This window comes from Macaca fascicularis, chromosome 1 (assembly GCF_037993035.2).
Source record: "Macaca fascicularis isolate 582-1 chromosome 1, T2T-MFA8v1.1".
In the NCBI taxonomy this organism is placed as follows: Eukaryota; Metazoa; Chordata; class Mammalia; order Primates; family Cercopithecidae; genus Macaca; species Macaca fascicularis.
Genome location: NC_088375.1, coordinates 158,926,399 through 158,946,649, shown reverse-complemented (window position 1 = coordinate 158,946,649; position 20,251 = coordinate 158,926,399). Strand labels below are relative to the sequence as shown.

Genomic DNA, 20,251 nt, shown 5'->3' with positions numbered 1-20,251 from the left:
TCAACAAGTACATTCCCAAGGGAGGGGAAAATTACAAAGAAACTTCTTAAGAGTTGGGTAGATTACAAAGTGCATCGATCAGTTAGGGTGAGCAGAAACAAATCACAATCTGTTAAGTTATTTTCACTTCTGTGGATCTTCGGTTGCTTCAGGCCATCTGGATGTATACATGCAGGTCACTGGGGATATGATGGCTTAGCTTGGGTTCAGAGGCCTGACACTGAAGGCTTGCATTTGGGCTTTTATTAGCTTTAACAACGAGGTATCTAAACCTGGACAGTTTCACAAACACCCATTTTAAAACATTCCAGCTACCATCTCAAAACTCTCTCAAAACTCAGGGTCTCACTGGAAGAGAAAGTGACTCCACCTAGAATTCCTCAGGGAGACATTCACTTCCATCATTGGCTGACCACGAGCTTTAGACAGCCTCTACTGCACCCGCATACCAAGGACACCACATCCACATCAGCCCACAAGTCATAAATAGCCTTGGAAATACGTGGAAAGGTCAAATTTACGTAAGCAATTAAATTCTCTTTTAAATTTTAAGGAAACACAAACATGCCTTTGCTTTAGTTAAGGCATTTGAGAGCAAAATGTATTAATACTTTGAATCCGCCAAGCAGACACAATCTGGGTTTGACCGTTCTCTGCGGGTGAAGGTGAAGGCTGAGCACGGGGCCGCTCTCCTTCCAAGTCCCAGCCGCGCCCTCTCACCCAGTTTCCCATCCTGCACCGTGCCGCACGTCCCCCACCATTCAGCGCCACCCGGCCCTCCCAGCCCCGCCCCGTCCTTCTCCTCCGCCCTGGCTCTCTCTCCGCGCTAGTATCAGCCTCGGCGTCCCACAGAGAAGGCAAGACGTGGGCAGGCAGCGAACCAGACCAGGCTTATCAGGGATTGCCGGTAGAGGGGATGCAACCCCTCCCCAGGTCGCACCCACGACGCAGGCAAGGGTCATGGAGCATGCGTTGAATACCCCGGCCAGCGACCGCTCCCACCCCGACGGCTCTCACCCGGCCTGGCGCAGTGCCCCCTCCTTCCGCTGCCCAGCCGCCTCTTCCCGCCCCGCCCCGCCCCATCCCGCCCACGGGCCCCAGTGGGCGGGACCAGCGGAGTCCGGCGCTGGGGGAGTCTGTCAAGGCCGTGACCCGTGTAATATTGTCCTAGTGGCCGAACGGGAGCCAACATGGCAGCGGGTTTCGGGCGATGCTGCAGGGTGAGAGAGAGCCCAGCGGTGCGGTAGGGGCAGGGACATGGATATTGTGTGGGAGCACGGGGCCCTGGACCAAAAATAGGTGCGGCCGGGAGGAGTGGGAAGTCGGGTTGAGGAAGGAGCTTGCCTGCCTAGGGGTCCCCACCTGCTTTCACGCCTCCTACCACCGGACGGAATGTAGCCTGGCGTTTCATTTTCCGTATCCTCCCGTCAGCCGACCCCGTTATAGCCGGCATCCTCTCTTTAGAATATCGTTTTTCTTTCTCTGGTAAACCCTCCAAATATTTACCCCGGGAATCCCACCTTTTCCCGAAGTGACCCGGTCTCTGTGTCAGAACCACGGGAAAAATGAAAATGGAGCAGCTACTCCTTGAGATACTTAATATGTTTAGTAAGCTTTTCGTTGTGTAATATGGTGGAGGACGCTTCCACGTTGCTTACTGGGAAAAAAAAAGTAAAAGAAAAAACCTACCGCAGGATTTTATGTGAACTTGTCTGTATATTCTAGTATTGGGTCTTAACAGATTCTAAATAAGTTTGTCATTAGATGCACTTTGGTATCTTAAATATTCTTGACATGTTCACACGACTGCCATTTAGATGTCACTTAAAATTAAGTTAAAGTTATGTCTTTGACCAAAAAAGCTGAGGTTTTAGAATAATCCTAAAGAATTGCTGCCCATATTTTACTGCTGTTATTCAAGTTAATGTGCAGTGAAGGCAGAAATTGGGGGATTTCAGCTATTTTTAACTCCAACACCAGAAAAGCAGATTTCTGAACCTTCCAAGGAAGGATCTAAAAAAAAAACCTGATAGAGAAAACGTATACCCTTTTTCTCTTCTTTAACCCGTAAAACTAACACTTTTATATTCCCAAGAAATGCACAAAAGTGTTCAATTCTAATGGTGCTATTTCGATATTTGGAATTTCATTGTTCTAGACAGAGAGCCCGAGGTAATAAAACCAATATTTATATAGCATTAGGCTTTCAAAACATTATCTTACTTTAATCGTTCAAAAATACGCAGTGAGATTAGCACCATTTTTCGGTTTTGAACGGAAGCTATAAGCAGTTTGTAACCTGTCTACGGCCATAAATATAGTTGTGGAACCTAGATTCAAATTCAGCAATTGTAACTCCAGATCCCTTCCTATTTCTGTTTTCTATTTGTAAACCACCTCTCTAACTGGCTAACTTTGTTGTGTAATTAACAGGTTGATGGACATTGTATTCTGGTAATAGCAACCTTTGCACTTTGTTCTATGTAACATATTTTCCTGAACAGTCACATGTGAAGTGACTTTTTCCCTATTTAAAGTCTCTCGGTTGGCCGGACGCGGTGGCTCACGCCTGTAATCCTAGCACCTTGGGAGGACTAGGCGGGTGGATCACTCAAGGCCAGAAGTTCAAGACCAGCCTGGCCAACGTAGGGAAACCCTGTCTTTACTGAAAATACGACAAATTAGCTAGGCATGGTAGCATACGCCTGTAATCCCAGGAGACTGAGTTTGCAATGAGCAGCGATCTCCCCACTGCATTCCAGCCTGGGTGACAGAGGGAGACTGTCAAAAAAAGTCTCTCAGTAGACCATTTAACCTGGTTTGAGTTCTGACTTTTGTGCATGGGATTTAAAAACGCATTTATAATAGTCAGTTTTTTGGTTCTGATTTTTGCAGAATGTTTTCCTTTGTTATGAAACCTAGTGACCAATTAGGATACTAACAGAAAGATGAGTATAGCAAGGTGGTTAATAGCATGGGCTCTTGATAGTAAATGTTAGAATCCTGGTTGCACTAATAGCAGAGTGACTTTGCCTAATTTAGTCGACTTTCTGAGCCTTCGTTTCTTCACATGCGAAAATGGAATAAAAGTAATAACTTAATCCTAGACTTGACCTAGGATTCAGTGAATTAACCTGTGTAATGTGACTGTAAATCAGAGTAGATTTGGTCTGTGACTGCTGGACAATAAGGACCAGAGAAACGGTTTCACTTTTTTTTTTTTTTGAGACGAAGTCTTGCTCTGTCACCCAGGCTGGAATGCAATGGTGCAGTTTAGGCTCACTGCAACCTCGGCCTCCTGGGTTCAAGTGATTCTCCTGCCTCAGCCTCCCGAGTAGCTGGGACTACATACCACCACACCTGGCTTACTTTTGTATTTTTAGTAGAAATGGGGTTTCACCATGTTGGTTAGACTGGTCTCAAACCCCTGACCTTGTGATCCACCCACCTCAGCCTCCCAAAGTGCTGGGATTACACGCATGAGCCACCCCGCCTGGCACTGTTTCACTTTCAAAATAAAATGAATGAAGTTGCAAAGATAATGCGAGTTTTCATACTCTGTGTGTGTGTGTGTGTTTTTTAATTATAGTATGAGTTATGTTATTTTGAAAGCGCTGTTTCAGTTACAAATATTTTATACTCTTAATTATATTGTCACCTTCCATGTAGGAAATCCTCTGTATAAGTTGAAATTGTCATCTACAAAGACAGTTTCTTTTTACGGATTTTGAAAAACATAAGAATTTAAATGTAGAAACTTTAGTATATTCTTCAGCTTCTCTTTTCTCTTAGTATCTCAGCTTGTTAAAATTGCCAGATAGTTCAGTTAAACTCTTTTACAGTGAAAATTGTGTAATTTTGGCTGTCCTGACACCTTTATACAGGAACACCATTGTGGTTCCCAGTTTGGCGGCTTTAATAAATGCAGATTTTTACTTTTGTATCCATTAAGCTGTCATGAATATAAAAACGGGTTGCAAAACAATAATATATGTATATTTGATTGTTTGTTTCTTTATATGTTCCTTTGAAGAAATATGAGTGTATTTCACATCCTAAGACAAGAAATGTATTAGTAGTTTAGAACAGGGATGGCAAACGTTTTTTGAAAAGGAGCAGATAGTACATGTTTTTGGCTTTGTGAACCATATGGTCTCTGTGGTAACTACTTAGATCTGCTGTGAAAGCAGCAATAGACAGCATGATGTGGCTGCCATAGTTTGGTGACTCCTTGCTCAGAACATTGTAAGAATGCCTGTAGACAGCAGAAAATACAGAACATGGTTTTATGCTAATTTGTTTTGTTAGAGTGGGGTATCCTAAAAAATGAGATCCTCTGAGGGGAAGGTTCCCAGAGGCATGCATGGGAGGCTCACAGGGACAGGGTATCAAAGTTGATGGACTAGGCAACTCTTGAACACAGTATGTTCACTTTCCACCTATCGTTCTCCCCACCCCAACTCTCCAACCATCAAAGTCCTAGGAGCTTATAAGATACCCAGAATAGTGGTCCTACATCTACTAGTACCCTTGACTGTTGTTTGTCCTAAATCCTCCACTTCAGTAGTGTAAATACCACTGACTTTATTTTCATTACTTTTTAAAAACATCTCCTCTGTCATAGGAGTTTATATAACTGGTAATTGACTTATTTAAATTATGATTGAAGGCATTTAAATAGTGATGACTTTAAAAACTATGAGTATGGTCAAACAAGTTGTTGTACTCACTTACAATTATGAGTAGTCTCTTATCTGATTAATGTTTAACTTATCAAATTTATTTTAATAAAACTGTTCTTTACAGGTCCTGAGAAGTATTTCTCGTTTTCATTGGAGATCACAGCATACAAAAGCCGATCGACAGCGTGAACCAGGATTAGGATTTAGTTTTGGTATATGTTCTGTTCTATCTTTTGACTTTAAACTTACACATAAGAAGCTCTGTCTATGTATTTGTTTGGAGTACATTTGTAAATAAACTTAATAATGTCTTTCAATGAGTAGGACCAGTCCACCGTCCACAGATCGTTCCCAGTAACTCACACCCATTTTTCCTGATCTCGTTTTCTTCCTCAGTATACTATACTATACATTAAATCTGTGTTAGTAGTATACATACACTTATATTCCTTCCTTTTTTTCTAAGTGTTTAGCCCAAAATCAATGAGATTTACTGATATATATGAATAGTCTTCAACTTATATATCTGAATGCCACAAATACATTTTAAAACACTTGTGAGATTACAATGCTAGGTGCCTGGTAATAAGCTAAAGTTTGTTTTTGCTATAATATATCCACATTGCAATTTTGGTACTATTAGGTGAAGTTCTCACTCCTGGCACCAGGGAGCCATGTAGTTGTTGTAAGGAAAAGGAATATGATTTTTCTTCCTCCCTCCTCTATAAAATGAAAACCACAGTCAAAAAATGTGAAATAATAATATCTATCTTTGGCATTCTTGGCCATCTAAAGTGCTTCTTCAAAATTTTTATTTTTTCTCTAGTTAAAAACCATTTACTCAATTCATTTGGTCTCAGAAAATAGTTAAAGGCAGCTGAGATAATCACAGCTAGGTACAAATGACAGTCTCAAAGCTCTCCAGAGTTATTGTTTGTTTTTATTGTTATGTTTTTAAAGATTTTTCCCTTTTCTTTATAAAGTTTTTTTTGGTTTTTTAACCAGAATTTGATGAAGTTTTTCTTTTTCTTTTTCTTTCAGAAAAGATGAGGTTTCATTGTCTCATTATGTTGCCCAGGCCGATCTTAAACTCCTGGGCTCAAGCAGTTCTCTTATTTCAGCCTTCCAAAGTGCCGGGATTATAGGCATGAGCCACTGCACCCAGACCAAATGAAAATTTGCTGTGTTTTGTTTTTTTCTTTCTGTGACCTCTAGCCAAAGACTGAATGAAAATTTTCTTTTCTTTTCTTTCTTTCTTTTTTTTTTTTTTTTTTTTTTGAGACAGAGTCTCACTGTGTCACCCACACTGCTGTGCAGTGGCTCACTGCAATCTCTGCCTCCCAGGTTCAAGTGATTCTCCTGCCTTAACCTCCTGAGTAGCTGGGACTACAGGTTTGGGTCACCTTGCCTGGCTAATTTCTATATTTTTAGTAGGGATGGGGTTTTGCCATGTTGGCCAGGCTGGTCTCAAACTCCTGATGACAAGTGATCCACCCTCCTCTGCCTCCCAAAGTTCTAGGATTGCAGGCATGAACTACTGTGCCCAGCCTGAATGAAAATTTTCTTTTTTTTTTTCTTTTTCTTTTTTCTCTTTCTGTAACCCAAGACTAAATGAAAGTTTTCAAGCAGTATGAGGATAGCTGTTTGGGATGGTCTTCCTCTGTCGCTCAGGCTGGATTGCAGTGGCTCCATCTGGGCTTATTGCAACCTCTGCCTCCTGGGTTCAAGCGATTCTCTTACCTCAGCCACCCAAGTAGCTGAGATTACAGGTGTGGGCCACCACGCCTGGCTAATTTTTATATTATTAGTAGAGATGATGTTTCGCCATGTTGGCAACGCTAGTCTCGAACTCCTGGCCTCAAGTGATCCACCCGTCTTGGCCTCCCAAAGTGGGATATGGGCATGAGCCACCATGCCCAGCCAGGGCAGTGGATCTTACTGAGATAATTAGCATTAATTTGGTATGATTGCTTGTCACTTACAATTTGACTCTCACTAGTAAGAGCCTCGCAGGAGAAATCTATGGTGGTTCACTGAGTGACAGAGGATGAGATAGATATAATTGTTTGGGAGGGAGATTTTGAAGTTCAATAAGGGTCTATTCCTTGAACCAGTTGCATCTGGTTCTTTATCTGTAAAATGAAAATATCTATAACACAGAATTTCTATGAAGATTAAGTTATATGCTGTATTTAAAGCCCCTAGCACATAGTGACTGGATCAAAGTAGTTTCTCAATAAATAATACATAATACATCCTTGTCATTTCTACTTTTTTTTTTTTTTTTTAAAGAGGGTTTCACTCTGTCATCCAAGTTGGAGTGCAGTGATATAGCTCACTGCAACCTTGACTTCTGGGGCTCCATGGATTCTCCGGCCTCAGCCTCCTGAGCAGTTAGGACAACAGGTCCATGTCACCACACCCAGCTGATTTTTGAAATTTTTAAATGTTTTGTAGAGACAGGATCTTGCTATGTCACCCAGGCTGGCCCCAAACTCCTGGCCTCAAATGGTTCGCCTTCCTCAGTCTCCCAAAATTCTGGGATTATAGGTGTGAGCCACCATGCTCAGACTTTCTCTACCCTCTCTCTACCTACAAGATTGATATCAACTGGCACCAATCTTAGAAGTAAAGCTGTGATATAGAGAACACTGGACTGAAACTCTATACTTCCGCTAATTCATTGTAAGACTGATATTAGAATTTCCTTACTCTGCATTGGTTTATCTATAAAAGGATTTGATCTTATGCTCTTCAATTCAGCACCAAAATTCTATTTTTATGTATTATTTCTCACTCCCCATACAATGATTACTATAGTCTTAAACATTCTTTTCTGCATTTGCTCTCATTTTTCTTGCTTGAAATACCCTGTTATCTCTTTTAAATTTTACCTAATCTTTGACGTTAGATGCAACCACATTAAAACACAAGGATACCATGGATTTGAAAAGATGCAGTTAGCAATTGGCTACTCTCCTCAATCAAGCCATCATACTAATTTCATTAATTTTAAAACAATAATCCCTTATTTTATGTAAACAAATTGTTGGACACCATTTATTAGCATTGCAGCAGGATTTTGTTACTATCTTTTGAAAAACCTTTCTACCACTTTTACCAGTTGCTTTGTGCTAATTTATAAACTTTGAGTTTAAAGGAGCAGTAAGCCTAGGCTTGGTGTCTCATGCTTGTAATCCCAGCACTTTAGGAGACCAAGGCAGGAGGATTGCTTGAGGCCAGGAGTTCAAGACCAGCCTGGCATCATAGTGAGACCCCGTCTCTATGAAAAAAAAAAAAAAAGAAAAAGAAAAAATGAAATAGATAGGGTGAGGTGGCTCCCAGCACTTTGGGAGGCCGAGATGGGAGAATCACTTGAGCCTAGGAGTTCCAGACCAGCTTGGACAACATGGCAAAACCCTGTCTCTATAAAAATTACAAAAATTAGCCAGATATGGTGGCATGTGCCTGTGGTCCCAGCTAGTTGAGAAGCTGTGCTGGGAAGATCATTTGAGGCCAGGAGGTCGAGGCTACAGTGAGTCATAATTGTACCACTGCACTCCAGCCTGAGTGACAAAATGAGACTGTCTCAAAAAGAAAAAAAAAAAGGTAAAATTAAAATCATGACGATGATATTCTTATATGACACTTCGAAATAAGTTGTATTGCTTTATGTCACTGAATGTGTTTCATTTATTTCGTTAGATTGATTCTTGTCATCAGGGAGATGTCTTGCATATTAGTTTCCCTTCAGTGTCAGTAAACATTTGATAAATTGGCTTAGGAACTAATAATAAGTTAAACATTTGTTATATCACCAATTGGAAAAGAAAAACTCACTTGAGCTCTACAGGTTAATATCTGTTACTCATTTGTAAAAGTTAGAAATCTCACCTATTTCCTTTAGCATTTGTGTTGACATAGGTTTATTTATATTGTGTAGTGAACTCTTGATTAGTCAAAAAATGCACTGTAGTCTGACTTTTCTGATTAATCAAGGATTAAAGTCCCCACAGTAAATACACATTTCTACATACTGACTTCATGGGACATTTTTCCTTAACTTGTTATCCAGTTTTAATCTTTTCTAAATAACTTTCCCTTAGAGTTCACTGAACAGCAGAAAGAATTTCAAGCTACTGCTCGTAAATTTGCCAGAGAGGAAATCATCCCAGTGGCTGCAGAATATGATAAAACTGGTGAAGTAGGTGTATACATTTTAAAGAGGGAAAAATCTTTTACATTTTTTACAAGATTATGTAATCAAACTGTTTGGATATCAAAATATATTTTAATTCAGTTCTTTTCTTTTTCTTCTAGTATCCGGTCCCCCTAATTAGAAGAGCCTGGGAACTTGGTTTAATGAATCCGCACATTCCAGAGAATTGTGGTGAGCTTTCTTTATATTTTTAATACTAGAATGCATATGAGTAAGAAAAATTGTGGAACTCTACTCAGTCATTGTTTTCAAATATTTCTTGCCATTAAATGACTTTCTAGCTTTGTAATCCTGCTCAGACTACAGTGTTTGCCCACTTTTGGAAGCTTGTACTCTATACTTAGATGCATTTTTCCTTCTTCTAAATGGTTCCAACCTTAATTTGCACCTAAACCTCAGTAACTTCTGTTTCTAGAGTTGGTCAATTTGTTGCATTTTATTCCTATCTTCTATATTACATTTTATTGAGTCTTTTTTGTGAACTATCATTCTTTTCCTCAGACCCAGTTTGAGTTGAATTGAGTTTTAACACAATCAAGTTAGAACAGGAATATAGGTTCAAATTACAAATAGTAAAATAATTTTTTGAAAATTTTAGAACTTACTTTAGAAAAATATAATTTCTTCTTGTGCCAGCCAGAACACGTGTAGATATTATATTGCAAATTTCCTTTTAAAACAAATTTTGGTCATACTGAAAGCAATTAAAATAGTTTACCTTTATTTCTATTGTGATGTACTACATATTATAATGTGTTAAAACATTTTGATACTGTAGGAGGTCTTGGACTGGGAACTTTTGATGCTTGTTTAATAAGTGAAGAATTGGCTTATGGATGTACAGGGGTTCAGACTGCTATTGAAGGAAATTCTTTGGGGGTAAGTGACTTAGAAAATTAACTACCTAACTGTGAGCTCTTGTTAATGAGATAGTTACTCCTGAAGAAGCTGGATTTTTAGAAGAAAAAAGCAGAGTCAGTTACTACTAGGTAAGGTTAGTGGGTAAACACAGTTTTCTTTAAAGAGGAACACAAGATTCAGCATTGAAGCCTGGAGTTCTGATTTCAAGGCTTGATCACTCTGCTTGTTGTCTCTAGTATTTGGACTTCTGACAGTCCTTCTGGAGAAACTGTATACTTTGGCTGCAGCGTCAGTGGCAATTCTTAGGTAAAGCCAAGGGCTAAATTCAGCATTCAGGAACAGGATTGGGATGGCTTGCTGCCACTACTGGCAGTACTGAAATTTAGCAAGCAATTTTTTTTTATTATTATTATACTTTAAGTTCTAGGGTACATGTGCACAACATGCAGTTTTATTACATATAATATGTATATATGTGCCATGTTTGTGTGCTGCACCCATTAACTCGTCATTTACATTAGGTATATATCCTAATGCTATCCGTCCCTCCTACCACCACCCCACGACAGGCCCTGGTGTGTGATGTTCCCCTTCCTGTGTCCAAGTGTTCTCATTGTTCAGTTCCCACCTACGAGTGAGAACATGCAGTGTTTGGTGTTCTGTCCTTGTGATAGTTTGCTCAGAATGATGGTTTCCAGCTTCATCCATGTCCCTGCAAAGGACACGAACTCATCCTTTTTTATGGCTGCATAGTATTCCATGGGTATATGTGCCACATTTTCTTAATCCAGTCTATCATTGATGGACATTTGGGTTGGTTCCAAGTCTTTGCTATTGTGATTAGTGTGATAAACATATGTGTGATAAACATATGTGTGCATGTGTCTTTATAGTAGCATTATTTATAATCTTTTGGGTATATACCCAGAAATGGAATGGCTGGGTCAAATGGTATTTCTAGTTCTAGATCCTTGAAGAATCACCACACTGTCTTCCACAATGGTTGAACTAGTTTACAGTCCCACCAACAGTGTAAAAGTGTTCCTATTTCTCCACATCCTCACCAGCACCTGTTGTTTCCTGACTTTTTGATGATTGCCATTCTAACTGCTGTGAGATGGTATCTCATTGTGGTTTTGATTTTCATTTCTCTAACGACCAGTGATGATGAGCATTTTTTCATGTGTCTGTTGACTGCATAAATATCTTCTTCTGAGAAGTGTCTGTATTTATACTTTGCCCAATTTTTGATGGCGTTGTTTGATTTTTTTCTTGTAAATTTGTTTAAGTTCTTTGTAGATTCGGGATATTAGCCCTTTGTCAGATGGGTAGATTGCAAAAATTTTCTCCTATTCTGTAGGTTGCCTGTTCACTCTGATGATAGTTTGTTTTGCTGTGCAGAAGCTCTTTAGTTTAATTAGATCCCATTTGTCTATTTTGGCTTTTGTTGCCATTGCTTTTGGTATTTTAGTCATGAAGTCCTTGCCCATGCCTATGTCCTGAATGGTATCGCCTAGGTTTTCTTCTGGGGTTTTTATGGTTTTAGGTCTGACATTAAAGTCTTTAATCCATCTTGAATTAATTTTTGTATAAGGTGTAAGGAAGGTATCCAATTTCAGCTTTCTACATATGGTTAGCCAGTTTTCCCAACATCATTTATTAAATAGGGAATCCTTTCCCCATTTCTTGTTTACAGTCCCACCAACAGTGTAAAAGTATTACTATTTCTCCACATCCTCTCCAGCACCGGTTGTTTCCTGTTTTTGTCAGGTTTCTTGCTTTTGTCAGGTTTCCTGTTTCTTGTTTATGTCAGGTTTGTCAAAGATCAGATGGTTGTAGATGTGTGGTATTATTTCCGAGGGCTGTATTCTGTCCCATTGGTCTATATCTCTGTTTTGGTACCAGTACCATGCTGTTTTGTTTACTGTAGCCTTGTAGTATAGGTTGAAGTCAGGTAGCGTGATGCCTGCAGTTTTGTTCTTTTGGCTTAGGATTGTCTTGGCAATGCAGGCTCTTTTTTGGTTCCATATGAACTTTAAAGTAGTTTCTTAATTCTGTGAAGAAACTCATTGGTAGCTTGATGGGGATGGCATTGAATCTAAAAATTACCTTGGGCAGTATGGCCATTTCCACAATATTGATTCTTCCTATCCATAAGCATGGAATGTTCTTACATTTCTTTGTGTCCTCTTTTATTTCGTTGAGCAGTCGTTTCTAGTTTCCCTTGAAGAGGTCCTTCACATCCCTTGTAAGTTGGATTCCTAGGTATTTTATTCTTTTTGTAGCAATTGGGAATGGGAGTTCATTAATGATTTGGCTCTCTGTCTGTTATTGGTGTATAGGAATGCTTGTGACTTTTGCACATTGATTTTTTATCCTGAGACTTTGCTGAAGTTGCTTATCAGCTTAAGGAGATTGGGGCTGAGATGATGGGGTTTTCTAAATATACAACCATGTCATCTGCAAACAGGAACAATTTGACTTCCTCTTTTCCTAATTGAATACCCTTTATTTCTTTCTCCTGCCTTATTGCTTTGGCCAGAATTTCCAACACTATGTTGAATAGGAGTGGTGAGAGAGGGCATCCCTGTCTTGTGCCAGTTTTCAAAGGGAATGCTTCCAGTTTTTGCCCATTCAGTATGATATTGGCTGTGGGTTTGTCATAAATACCTCTTATTATTTTGAGATACGTTCCATCAATACCTAATTTATTGAGAGTTTTTAGCATGAAGGGCTGTTGAATTTTGTTGAAGGCCTTTTCTGCATCTATTGAGATAATCATGTGGTTTTTGTCTTTGGTTCTGTTTATACGATGGATTACATTTATTGATTCATGTATGTTAAACCAGCCTTGCATCCCAGGGATGAAGCCGACTTAATCATGGTGGATAAGCTTTTTGATGTGCTGCTGGATCCGGTTTGCCAGTATTTTCTTGAGGATTTTTGCATCAATGTTCATCAGGGGTATTGGTCTAAAATTCTGTTTTTGTTGTTGTGTCTCTGCCAGTCTTTACTATCAGGATGATACTGGCCTTATAAAATGAGTTAGAGAGGGTTTCCTCTTTTTGTATTGATTGGAATAGTTTCAGAAGGAATAGTACCAGCTCCTCTTTGTACCTCTGGTAGAATTTGGCTGTGAATCCATCTGGTCCTGGACTTTTTTTGGTTGGCAGGCTATTAATTATTGCCTCAATTTCAGAGCCTGTTGTTGGTATATTCAGGGATTCAACTTCTTCCTGGTTTAGTTTTGGGAGGGTGAATGTGTTCAGGAATTTATCCATTTCTTCTAGATTTTCTAGTTTATTTGGGAAGAAGTGTTTATAGTATTCTCCGATGGTAGTTTGTATCTCTGTGGGGTCGGTGGTGATATCCCCTTCATCATTTTTTATTGCATCTATTTAATTCTTCTCTCTTTTCTTCTTTATTAGTCTTACTAGCAGTCTATCAATTTTGTTGATCTTTTCAAAAAAATCAGCTCCTGTATTCATTGATTTTTTTGAAGGGTTTGTGTTTAGTGCTTCCTTAAGGAGCTCTTGTAAGGCAGGCCTGGTGGTGACAGAATCTCTCAGCATTTGCTTGTCTGTAAGGGATTTTATTTCTCCTTCACTTATGAAGCTTAGTTTGGCTGGCTATGAAATTCTGGGTTGAAAATTCTTTTCTTTAAGAATGTTGAATATTGGCCCCCAATCTCTTCTGGCTTGTAGGGTTTCTGCTGAGAGATCCACTGTTAGTCTGATGGGCTTCCCTTTGTAGGTAACCCGACCTTTCTCTCTGGCTGCACTTAACATTTTTCCCTTCATTTCGACCTTGGTGAATCTGACAATTATGTGTCTTAGAGTTGCTCTTCTTGAGGAATATATTTGTGGTGTTCTCTGTATTTCCTGAATTTGAATGTTTTCCTGCCTTGCTAGGTTGGGGAAGTTCTCCTGGATAATATCCTGAAGAGTATTTTCCAACTTGGTTCCATTCTGTTCTCCCCATCACTTTCAGGTACACCAATCAGACGTAGATTTGGTCTTTTCACATAGTCCCATATTTCTTGGAGGCTTTGTTCGTTTCTTTTTACTCTTTTTCTCTAAACTTCTCTTCTCACTTCATTTCATTCATTTGATCTTCAATCACTGATACCTTTTCTTCCACTTGATCAAATCAGCTACTGAAGCTTGTATGTGCATCACGTACTTCTCATGCCATGGTTTTCAACTCCATCAGGTCATTTAAAGTCTTCTCTATGCTGTTTATTCTAGTTAACCATTCATCTAATCTTTTTTCAAGGTTTTTAGCTTCTTTGTGATGGGTTCAAACATCCTTCTTTAGCTCAGAGTAGTTTGTTATTACCAATCTTCTGAAGCCGCCTTCTCTCAACTCGTCAAAGTAATTCTCCATCTAGCTTTGTTCCGTTTTTGGTGAGGAGCTGCGTTCCTTTGGAGGAGAAGAGGCACTCTGAGTTTTAGAGTTTTCAGCTTTTCTGCTGTGGTTTCTCCCCATCTTTGGGCTTTTATCTAACTTTGGTCTTTGATGATGGTGACATACAGATGGGGTTTTGGTGTGGATGTCCTCTCTGTCTGTTAGCTTTCCTTCTATTGGTCTGGACCCTCAGCTGCAGGTCTGTTGGAATTTGCTGGAAGTCCACTCCAGATCCTGTTTGCCTCGGTATCACCAGCGGAGGCTGCAGAACCGCAAATATTGTAGAACGGCAAATGTTGCTGCCTGATCATTCCTCTGGAAGCTTCATCTCATAGGGGCACCCAGCCATATGAGGTGTCAGTCGGCCCCTACTGGGAGGTGCCTCCCAGTTGGCTCCACTTGAGGAGGCAGTCAGTCAGTTCTCAGATCTCAAAATCTATGCTGGTAGGACCACTACTCTGTTGAAAGCTGTCAGACAAGGACATTTAAGTCTGCAGAAATTTCTGCTGCCTTTTGTTCAGCTATGCCCTGCCCCCAGAGGTGGAGTCTACAGAGGCAGGCAGGCCTTCTTGAACTGCGGTGGGTTCCACTGAGATGCAGCTTCCCTTTCCCGGCCTCTTTGTTTACCTACTCAAGCCTCAGCAATGGCGGGCGCCCCTCCCCCAGCCTCGCTGCTACATTGCAGTTTGATCTCAGATTGCCGTGCTAGCAGTTAGCAAGGCTCCGTGGGCATGGACCCTCCAAGCCAGGTTCGGGATATAATCTCCTGGCATGCTGTTAGCTAAGACCTTTGAGAAAGAACAGTATTAGGGTGAGAGTGACCCAATTTTCCAGGTTCAGTCTGTCACGGCTTCCCTTGGCTAGGAAAGGGAATTCCCTGACCCTTTGCACTTCCTGGTTGAGGCAATACCTCACCCTGCTTTGGCTCACAGTCCATGGGCTGCACCCACTGTCCGACAAGCCCTAGTGAGATGAACCCAGTACCTCAGTTGGAAATGCAGAAATCACCCATCTTCTGCATCACTCACGCTGGGAGCTGTAGACTGGAGCTGTTCCTATTCGGCCATCTTGGAACCTCGCCTTGTTTTGTTTTGTTTTGTTTGAGACAGAGTCTCGCTGTGTTGCCCAGGCTGGAGTGCAGTGGCGTGATCTCGGCTCACTGGAAGCTCCACCTCCCGGGTTCATGCCATTCTCCTGTCTCAGCCTCTCGAGTAGCTGGGACTACAGGCGCCCACCACCATGCCCGGCAATTTTTTTTTTTTTTTTTTTTGGAATTCTAGTAGAGATGGGGTGTCACCATGTTGGTCAGAATGGTCTCCATCTCTAGATCTCATAATTCACCCGCCTTGGCCTCCCAAAGTGCTGTGATTACAGGCTTGAGCCATTGCATCCAGCCTAACAAGTAGTTCTTAGGTCTGATCATATAGACCGTGTCATATATTCTAAATATAATTTTTTATTTGTGCATTTTAGTGTAGTAGATTTTCACAGATTATAATGCCACAGGTCCTACATATAACCTAATTTTATGAAAATACTTAGATTAGCATATTTATTTCCTCATTCTAACTTAGAGGCAAGGTATAGGCCAGTTCTTTGGACTTACCTCTTAGGTGAAAAGTAGTTCTTTTTTCATTTTGAATTATAACGTCTCTGAATTTACATATCCAATAAAAATGACTTGATTTTTTAATGTCAATTTTTTTCGGTAGCAAATGCCTATTATTATTGCTGGAAATGAGCAACAAAAGAAGAAGTATTTGGGGAGAATGACTGAGGAGCCGTTGATGTGTGTGAGTATGTGTAGCTGCTACTTTATTTCACACTTAAGGGAACAAAGGTGCTATTTCTCCTTTTCAGTCTATATGTATATACTGGGAGATATACCATTGAAACAAATGTTAGCGACGTATTATTGCAATGATGTTTCGAGGATGCCAAGAAAGTGTCATAACAGGCCGAGGGCTGTGGCTCATACCTGTAATCCCAGCACTTTGGGAGGCCGAGGGGGGCAGATTACTTGAGGCTAGGAGTTCAGCCTGGCTAACATGGTGAAACCCCGTCTCTACTGAAAATACAAAAATTAACCAGGTGTGGCAGTGCTTGCCTATAATCCTAACTACTCAGGAGGCTGAGGCATGAGAATCACTTGAACCTGGAAGATGGAGGTTGCAGTGAGCAGAGATCACACCACTGCACTACTGCCTGGGCGACAGAGTGAGTGAGACTATCTCAAAAAAAAAAAAAAAAAACAAGTGTCATCATAATTTCCTTGCTTATTTCCAGGAGAAGAGAGATCTACTTGTGATGTCTTTGGGATGTCAAAAAGTGTCATAATAATCCCTTACTTCAGGAGAGAGAGATCTATTTAATGGAGCATTCTACACTTCAAGAACTGAGTCATTGTGTCAGGAAGTTCAGATTGAATGTAGGGCAATGTGTGTTTGAACTAGTAGTGTTTTGAATTAGTAAAAAATTAATGTTGGTTGGTTGTGGGGGCTCACGCCTGTAATCCCAGCACTTTGAGAGTGGGAGGCAGGTGGATCACCTGAGATCAGGAGTTTGAGACTAGCGTAGCCACAATGGAGAAACCCCATCTCTACTAAAAATACAAAAATTAGCTGGATGAGGTGGCACTTGTCAGCTACTCGGGAGGCTGAGGCATGAGAATCTCTTGAACCCAGGAGGCAGAGGTTGCTAAGTAAAGATGGCAACACTGCACTCCAGCCTGGGCAACAGAGTGAGACTCTGTCTCAAAAAAAAAGCAGTTAATGTGGGCTGGGCATAATGGCTCACACCTGTAATCTCAACACTTTGAGAGGCTAAGGCAGAATTGCTTGATCCCAGGAGTTCAAGACCAGCCTGGGCAACACAGTGAGACTCTGTCTCTAAATAAATAAATCAATAAATAAAATTAATGTGAACCTGCAACTGAAGAAAGAGCAACGTATTTGTTGAATGACTGAATGACTTGGGAAGAATAGTTGTAGAGTTTATTTAAACCTCTGAAAACAACTCAACAAATTTTTAAATTAGATTTTTTTAAAAAGGTTGCACACACACACACACACGCACACACACACACAGGCTCTATTCTTAAACTGTAGTTTACCTAAGAATTTTTACTTCTTGTTTACTCAAACATATTTCAATCTAAGGTGTGGTTGTTATACTGAAATACAGTAGATTTATTAGTTTTGAGCAAATAATGAGAATTCATCTTAACAGAAAATAATACTTGAAAATAAATGATTTTTATTTCAGATACCTAAATTTCAAGCAAACTGTTTAATAAAGGCATTTGTACATATTTGCTAGGAAATTTGCAATTTTTTTAAACAATTGAGAGTTTAGCTAAACATTCTCACTATTGTCTATAAGAACTGTGTGAAACATCTAGATTGTTCTCCTGTAGAATATAGTCAGCTCTCCATATCCATGAGGGAATAGTTTAGGACCTGTTGTACTCCACATCAATATTTTTGGTTGCCAAGTCCCTTATACAAAATGTACAGTTAGCCCTTCGTATCTGTGGGTTTTGATCCACAGTTGGTTGAATTCCAAAACTCGTGGATGCCAAAAGCAAACTTTTAAAAAATTAAAATTTTATAACTTTTCTGATTATAAAATACTGAGTATAGAAATTTAGAAATGTTTAAAGTAGAACAAAAATGTCTGTTATCCCTCAGATATGGAGTTAATTATTATTACTTCCTTATTGTAGTGCCTACCAGATTTTTAGATATGTAATTGTGTTTGTAACAGTTAGCACCCTATTATATACATGTAGTTTTATGTACTTCTTTATTTAACAACGTGAACATTTTCTTATGCCTTCCTTCTTTTTACATGCTGTAACAGTACTGCATAATTTGCTATCTAATGGATATGCTATAAATTATTTCACTGTTCTATACTGTTGAATGTTTAAACTCCTTGGGTTTTTACTTTAGAAAATAATGTTATGGTAAAAAATAATACAGAAAAAATTTTTTTTAAAAAATGATCAAATAAGAAGCCAAGAACAGGCCAGGCATGGTGGCTCATGTCTGTAATCCTAACACTTTGGGAAGCCAAGGCAGGAAGACTGCTTGAGGCCAGGAGTTCAAGACCAGCCTGGACGTTGAGAGACTCTGCCACCAGTATATATATAATATATAGTATATGTTATATATGCTATACATTATGTATATAAAATATACATTATATAATATATTGTATAATATGTAACATAGTGTATAATATATGTTATATAGTAATACTATAATATATAGTATTAGTATATATTATATATTAATGCTATATATTGTATATATAATATATAGTATTACATAGTGTTATAAATACAATGTTATATTGTATAATATATGCTATATATAATATAATATACATATACTATATATACAATATATAATAAACTATATATTATATATAATTATATATTTTACATATTATAGTTATATATAATTATATAGTTATAAATATATAAATTATGTTGTATTATATTATATATACACAATATATAATTTATACATTGTATAAATTATATGTATAATATATATACTGTATGTAGTATATATACTATATAATATACTATATATGTATATTACTATGGAATATACTATATATGTATATTACTATGGAATATACTATATTATGTATAATTATATATAACAATATATAAAAAATATATATATATAAAACAAAAAAGAAAAAGAAAAAGAAGACAACAACTCCGAAGAACCAGTAGTGACAAGCCATTTTGTATAGAAAAAAACAGGCCCATTTACTTCACAAACTTTAAAAACTTCACTGTATTATGAAACAGAAAGATGTCTAATGTCATATGTCAGGGAAAAAAATACCTTAAAGTTGTTTAAAACAAAATTTTGGTACTTAAAAGGGGCATCTTTTATGGACAACTCTTTATTTTGTTATGATGCTGAATACATCATCAAATCTCCAGGTAGTGGAGTAATCTAGTTCAGTTAACTTGAGTGACACCTGAATCCCTTCTACAGAATCCCTGTCAAAAGCCATCTAGCTGACATGTTTTTATACCTCAGGTGCCTGGGAATCAACACCTTCTGAAGCAGCATCATTTGCGAGCATCTGTTATCATTAGACAAATATTTTAGATTACATGATGCTGAAGCACAGAACCTGTCATTTTTTTAAATAATTTTACCAGTGCATACTATAATAGGTGTTCAATAAATGTTAGAGTGATTTCACTGTAGTTTTCTCTTGGCTATATTGGCTTTCAGATGTTTGAGTAAGTTATTTTTATTTATTTACTTTTTGAGATGGAGTCTTGCTCTGTTCCCCAGGTTGGAGTGCAGTGGTCAATCTTGGCTCACTGCAACCTCTGCCTCCTGGGTTCAAGTGATTCTCCTGCCTCAGCCTCCCAAGTACCTGGGACTACAGGTGCGTGCCACCACACCTGGCTAATTTTTTGTATTTTTAGTAGAGGTGAGATTTCACTGTGTTAGCCAGGATGGTCTGTATCTCCTGACCTTATGATCTGCCCACCTTGGCCTCCCAAAGTGCTGGGATTGCAAGTGTGAGCCACCAAGCCCAGCCGAGTGTAGTTATTATTACTTATTTATTTATTTATTTATTTTTTTTTTTTTCTGAAATGGAGTTGCACTCTGTCTTGTGGGCTGGAGTGCAGTGGCACCATCTCGGCTCACCTCCCAGGTTCAAGTAATTCTTCTTCCTCAGCCTCCCAAGAAGCTGGGATTAGCCAGGCACCCGCCACCACGCCTAGCTAAGGTTTTGTATTTTTAGTAGAGACAGGGTTTTACCATGTTGGCCAGGCTGGTCTCGAACTCCTGACCTCAAGTGATCCACCTGTCTCGGCCTCCCAAAGTGCTGGAATTACAAGCCTGAAGCCTGACCCACCATGCCTGGCCCTAAGTAATCATTTACAATGCGCCTATATACACTTACTATTTTGAATTAAAATAAAATGTTTATAGTTTCTTTTTTGCTGTATATTTTTAAAAAGTAAATCGACATGGGTTCTCGCTATGTTGATCAGGCTGGTCTTCAACTCCTGGTCTCAAGTGATCCTCCCATC

At 39.2% G+C, this 20,251-nt stretch overlaps 1 protein-coding gene across 6 annotated transcripts in view; it reads left to right on the top strand.

Annotated features, from left to right (window-relative positions):
- The first annotated feature begins 828 nt into the window (after positions 1–828).
- The window catches only part of ACADM (acyl-CoA dehydrogenase medium chain), a 41,672-nt gene continuing 22,249 nt past the window's right edge, over positions 829–20,251 (top strand). Inside the window, exons 1-6 of one of the 6 annotated variants that reach the window (XM_074003582.1) lie at positions 829–951; positions 4,807–4,894; positions 8,789–8,886; positions 9,003–9,072; positions 9,680–9,780; positions 15,882–15,962. In XM_074003582.1, the coding sequence (XP_073859683.1) occupies positions 9,045–9,072; positions 9,680–9,780; positions 15,882–15,962 (210 nt within the window). In that variant the 5' untranslated portion in view covers positions 829–951; positions 4,807–4,894; positions 8,789–8,886; positions 9,003–9,044. Of the gene's footprint in view, positions 952–1,161; positions 1,244–4,806; positions 4,895–8,788; positions 8,887–9,002; positions 9,073–9,679; positions 9,781–15,881; positions 15,963–20,251 lie in introns of those variants that run through there. The other 5 variants (XM_005542992.5, XM_065520027.2, XM_074003591.1 and 2 more) reach the window with 5 other exon arrangements.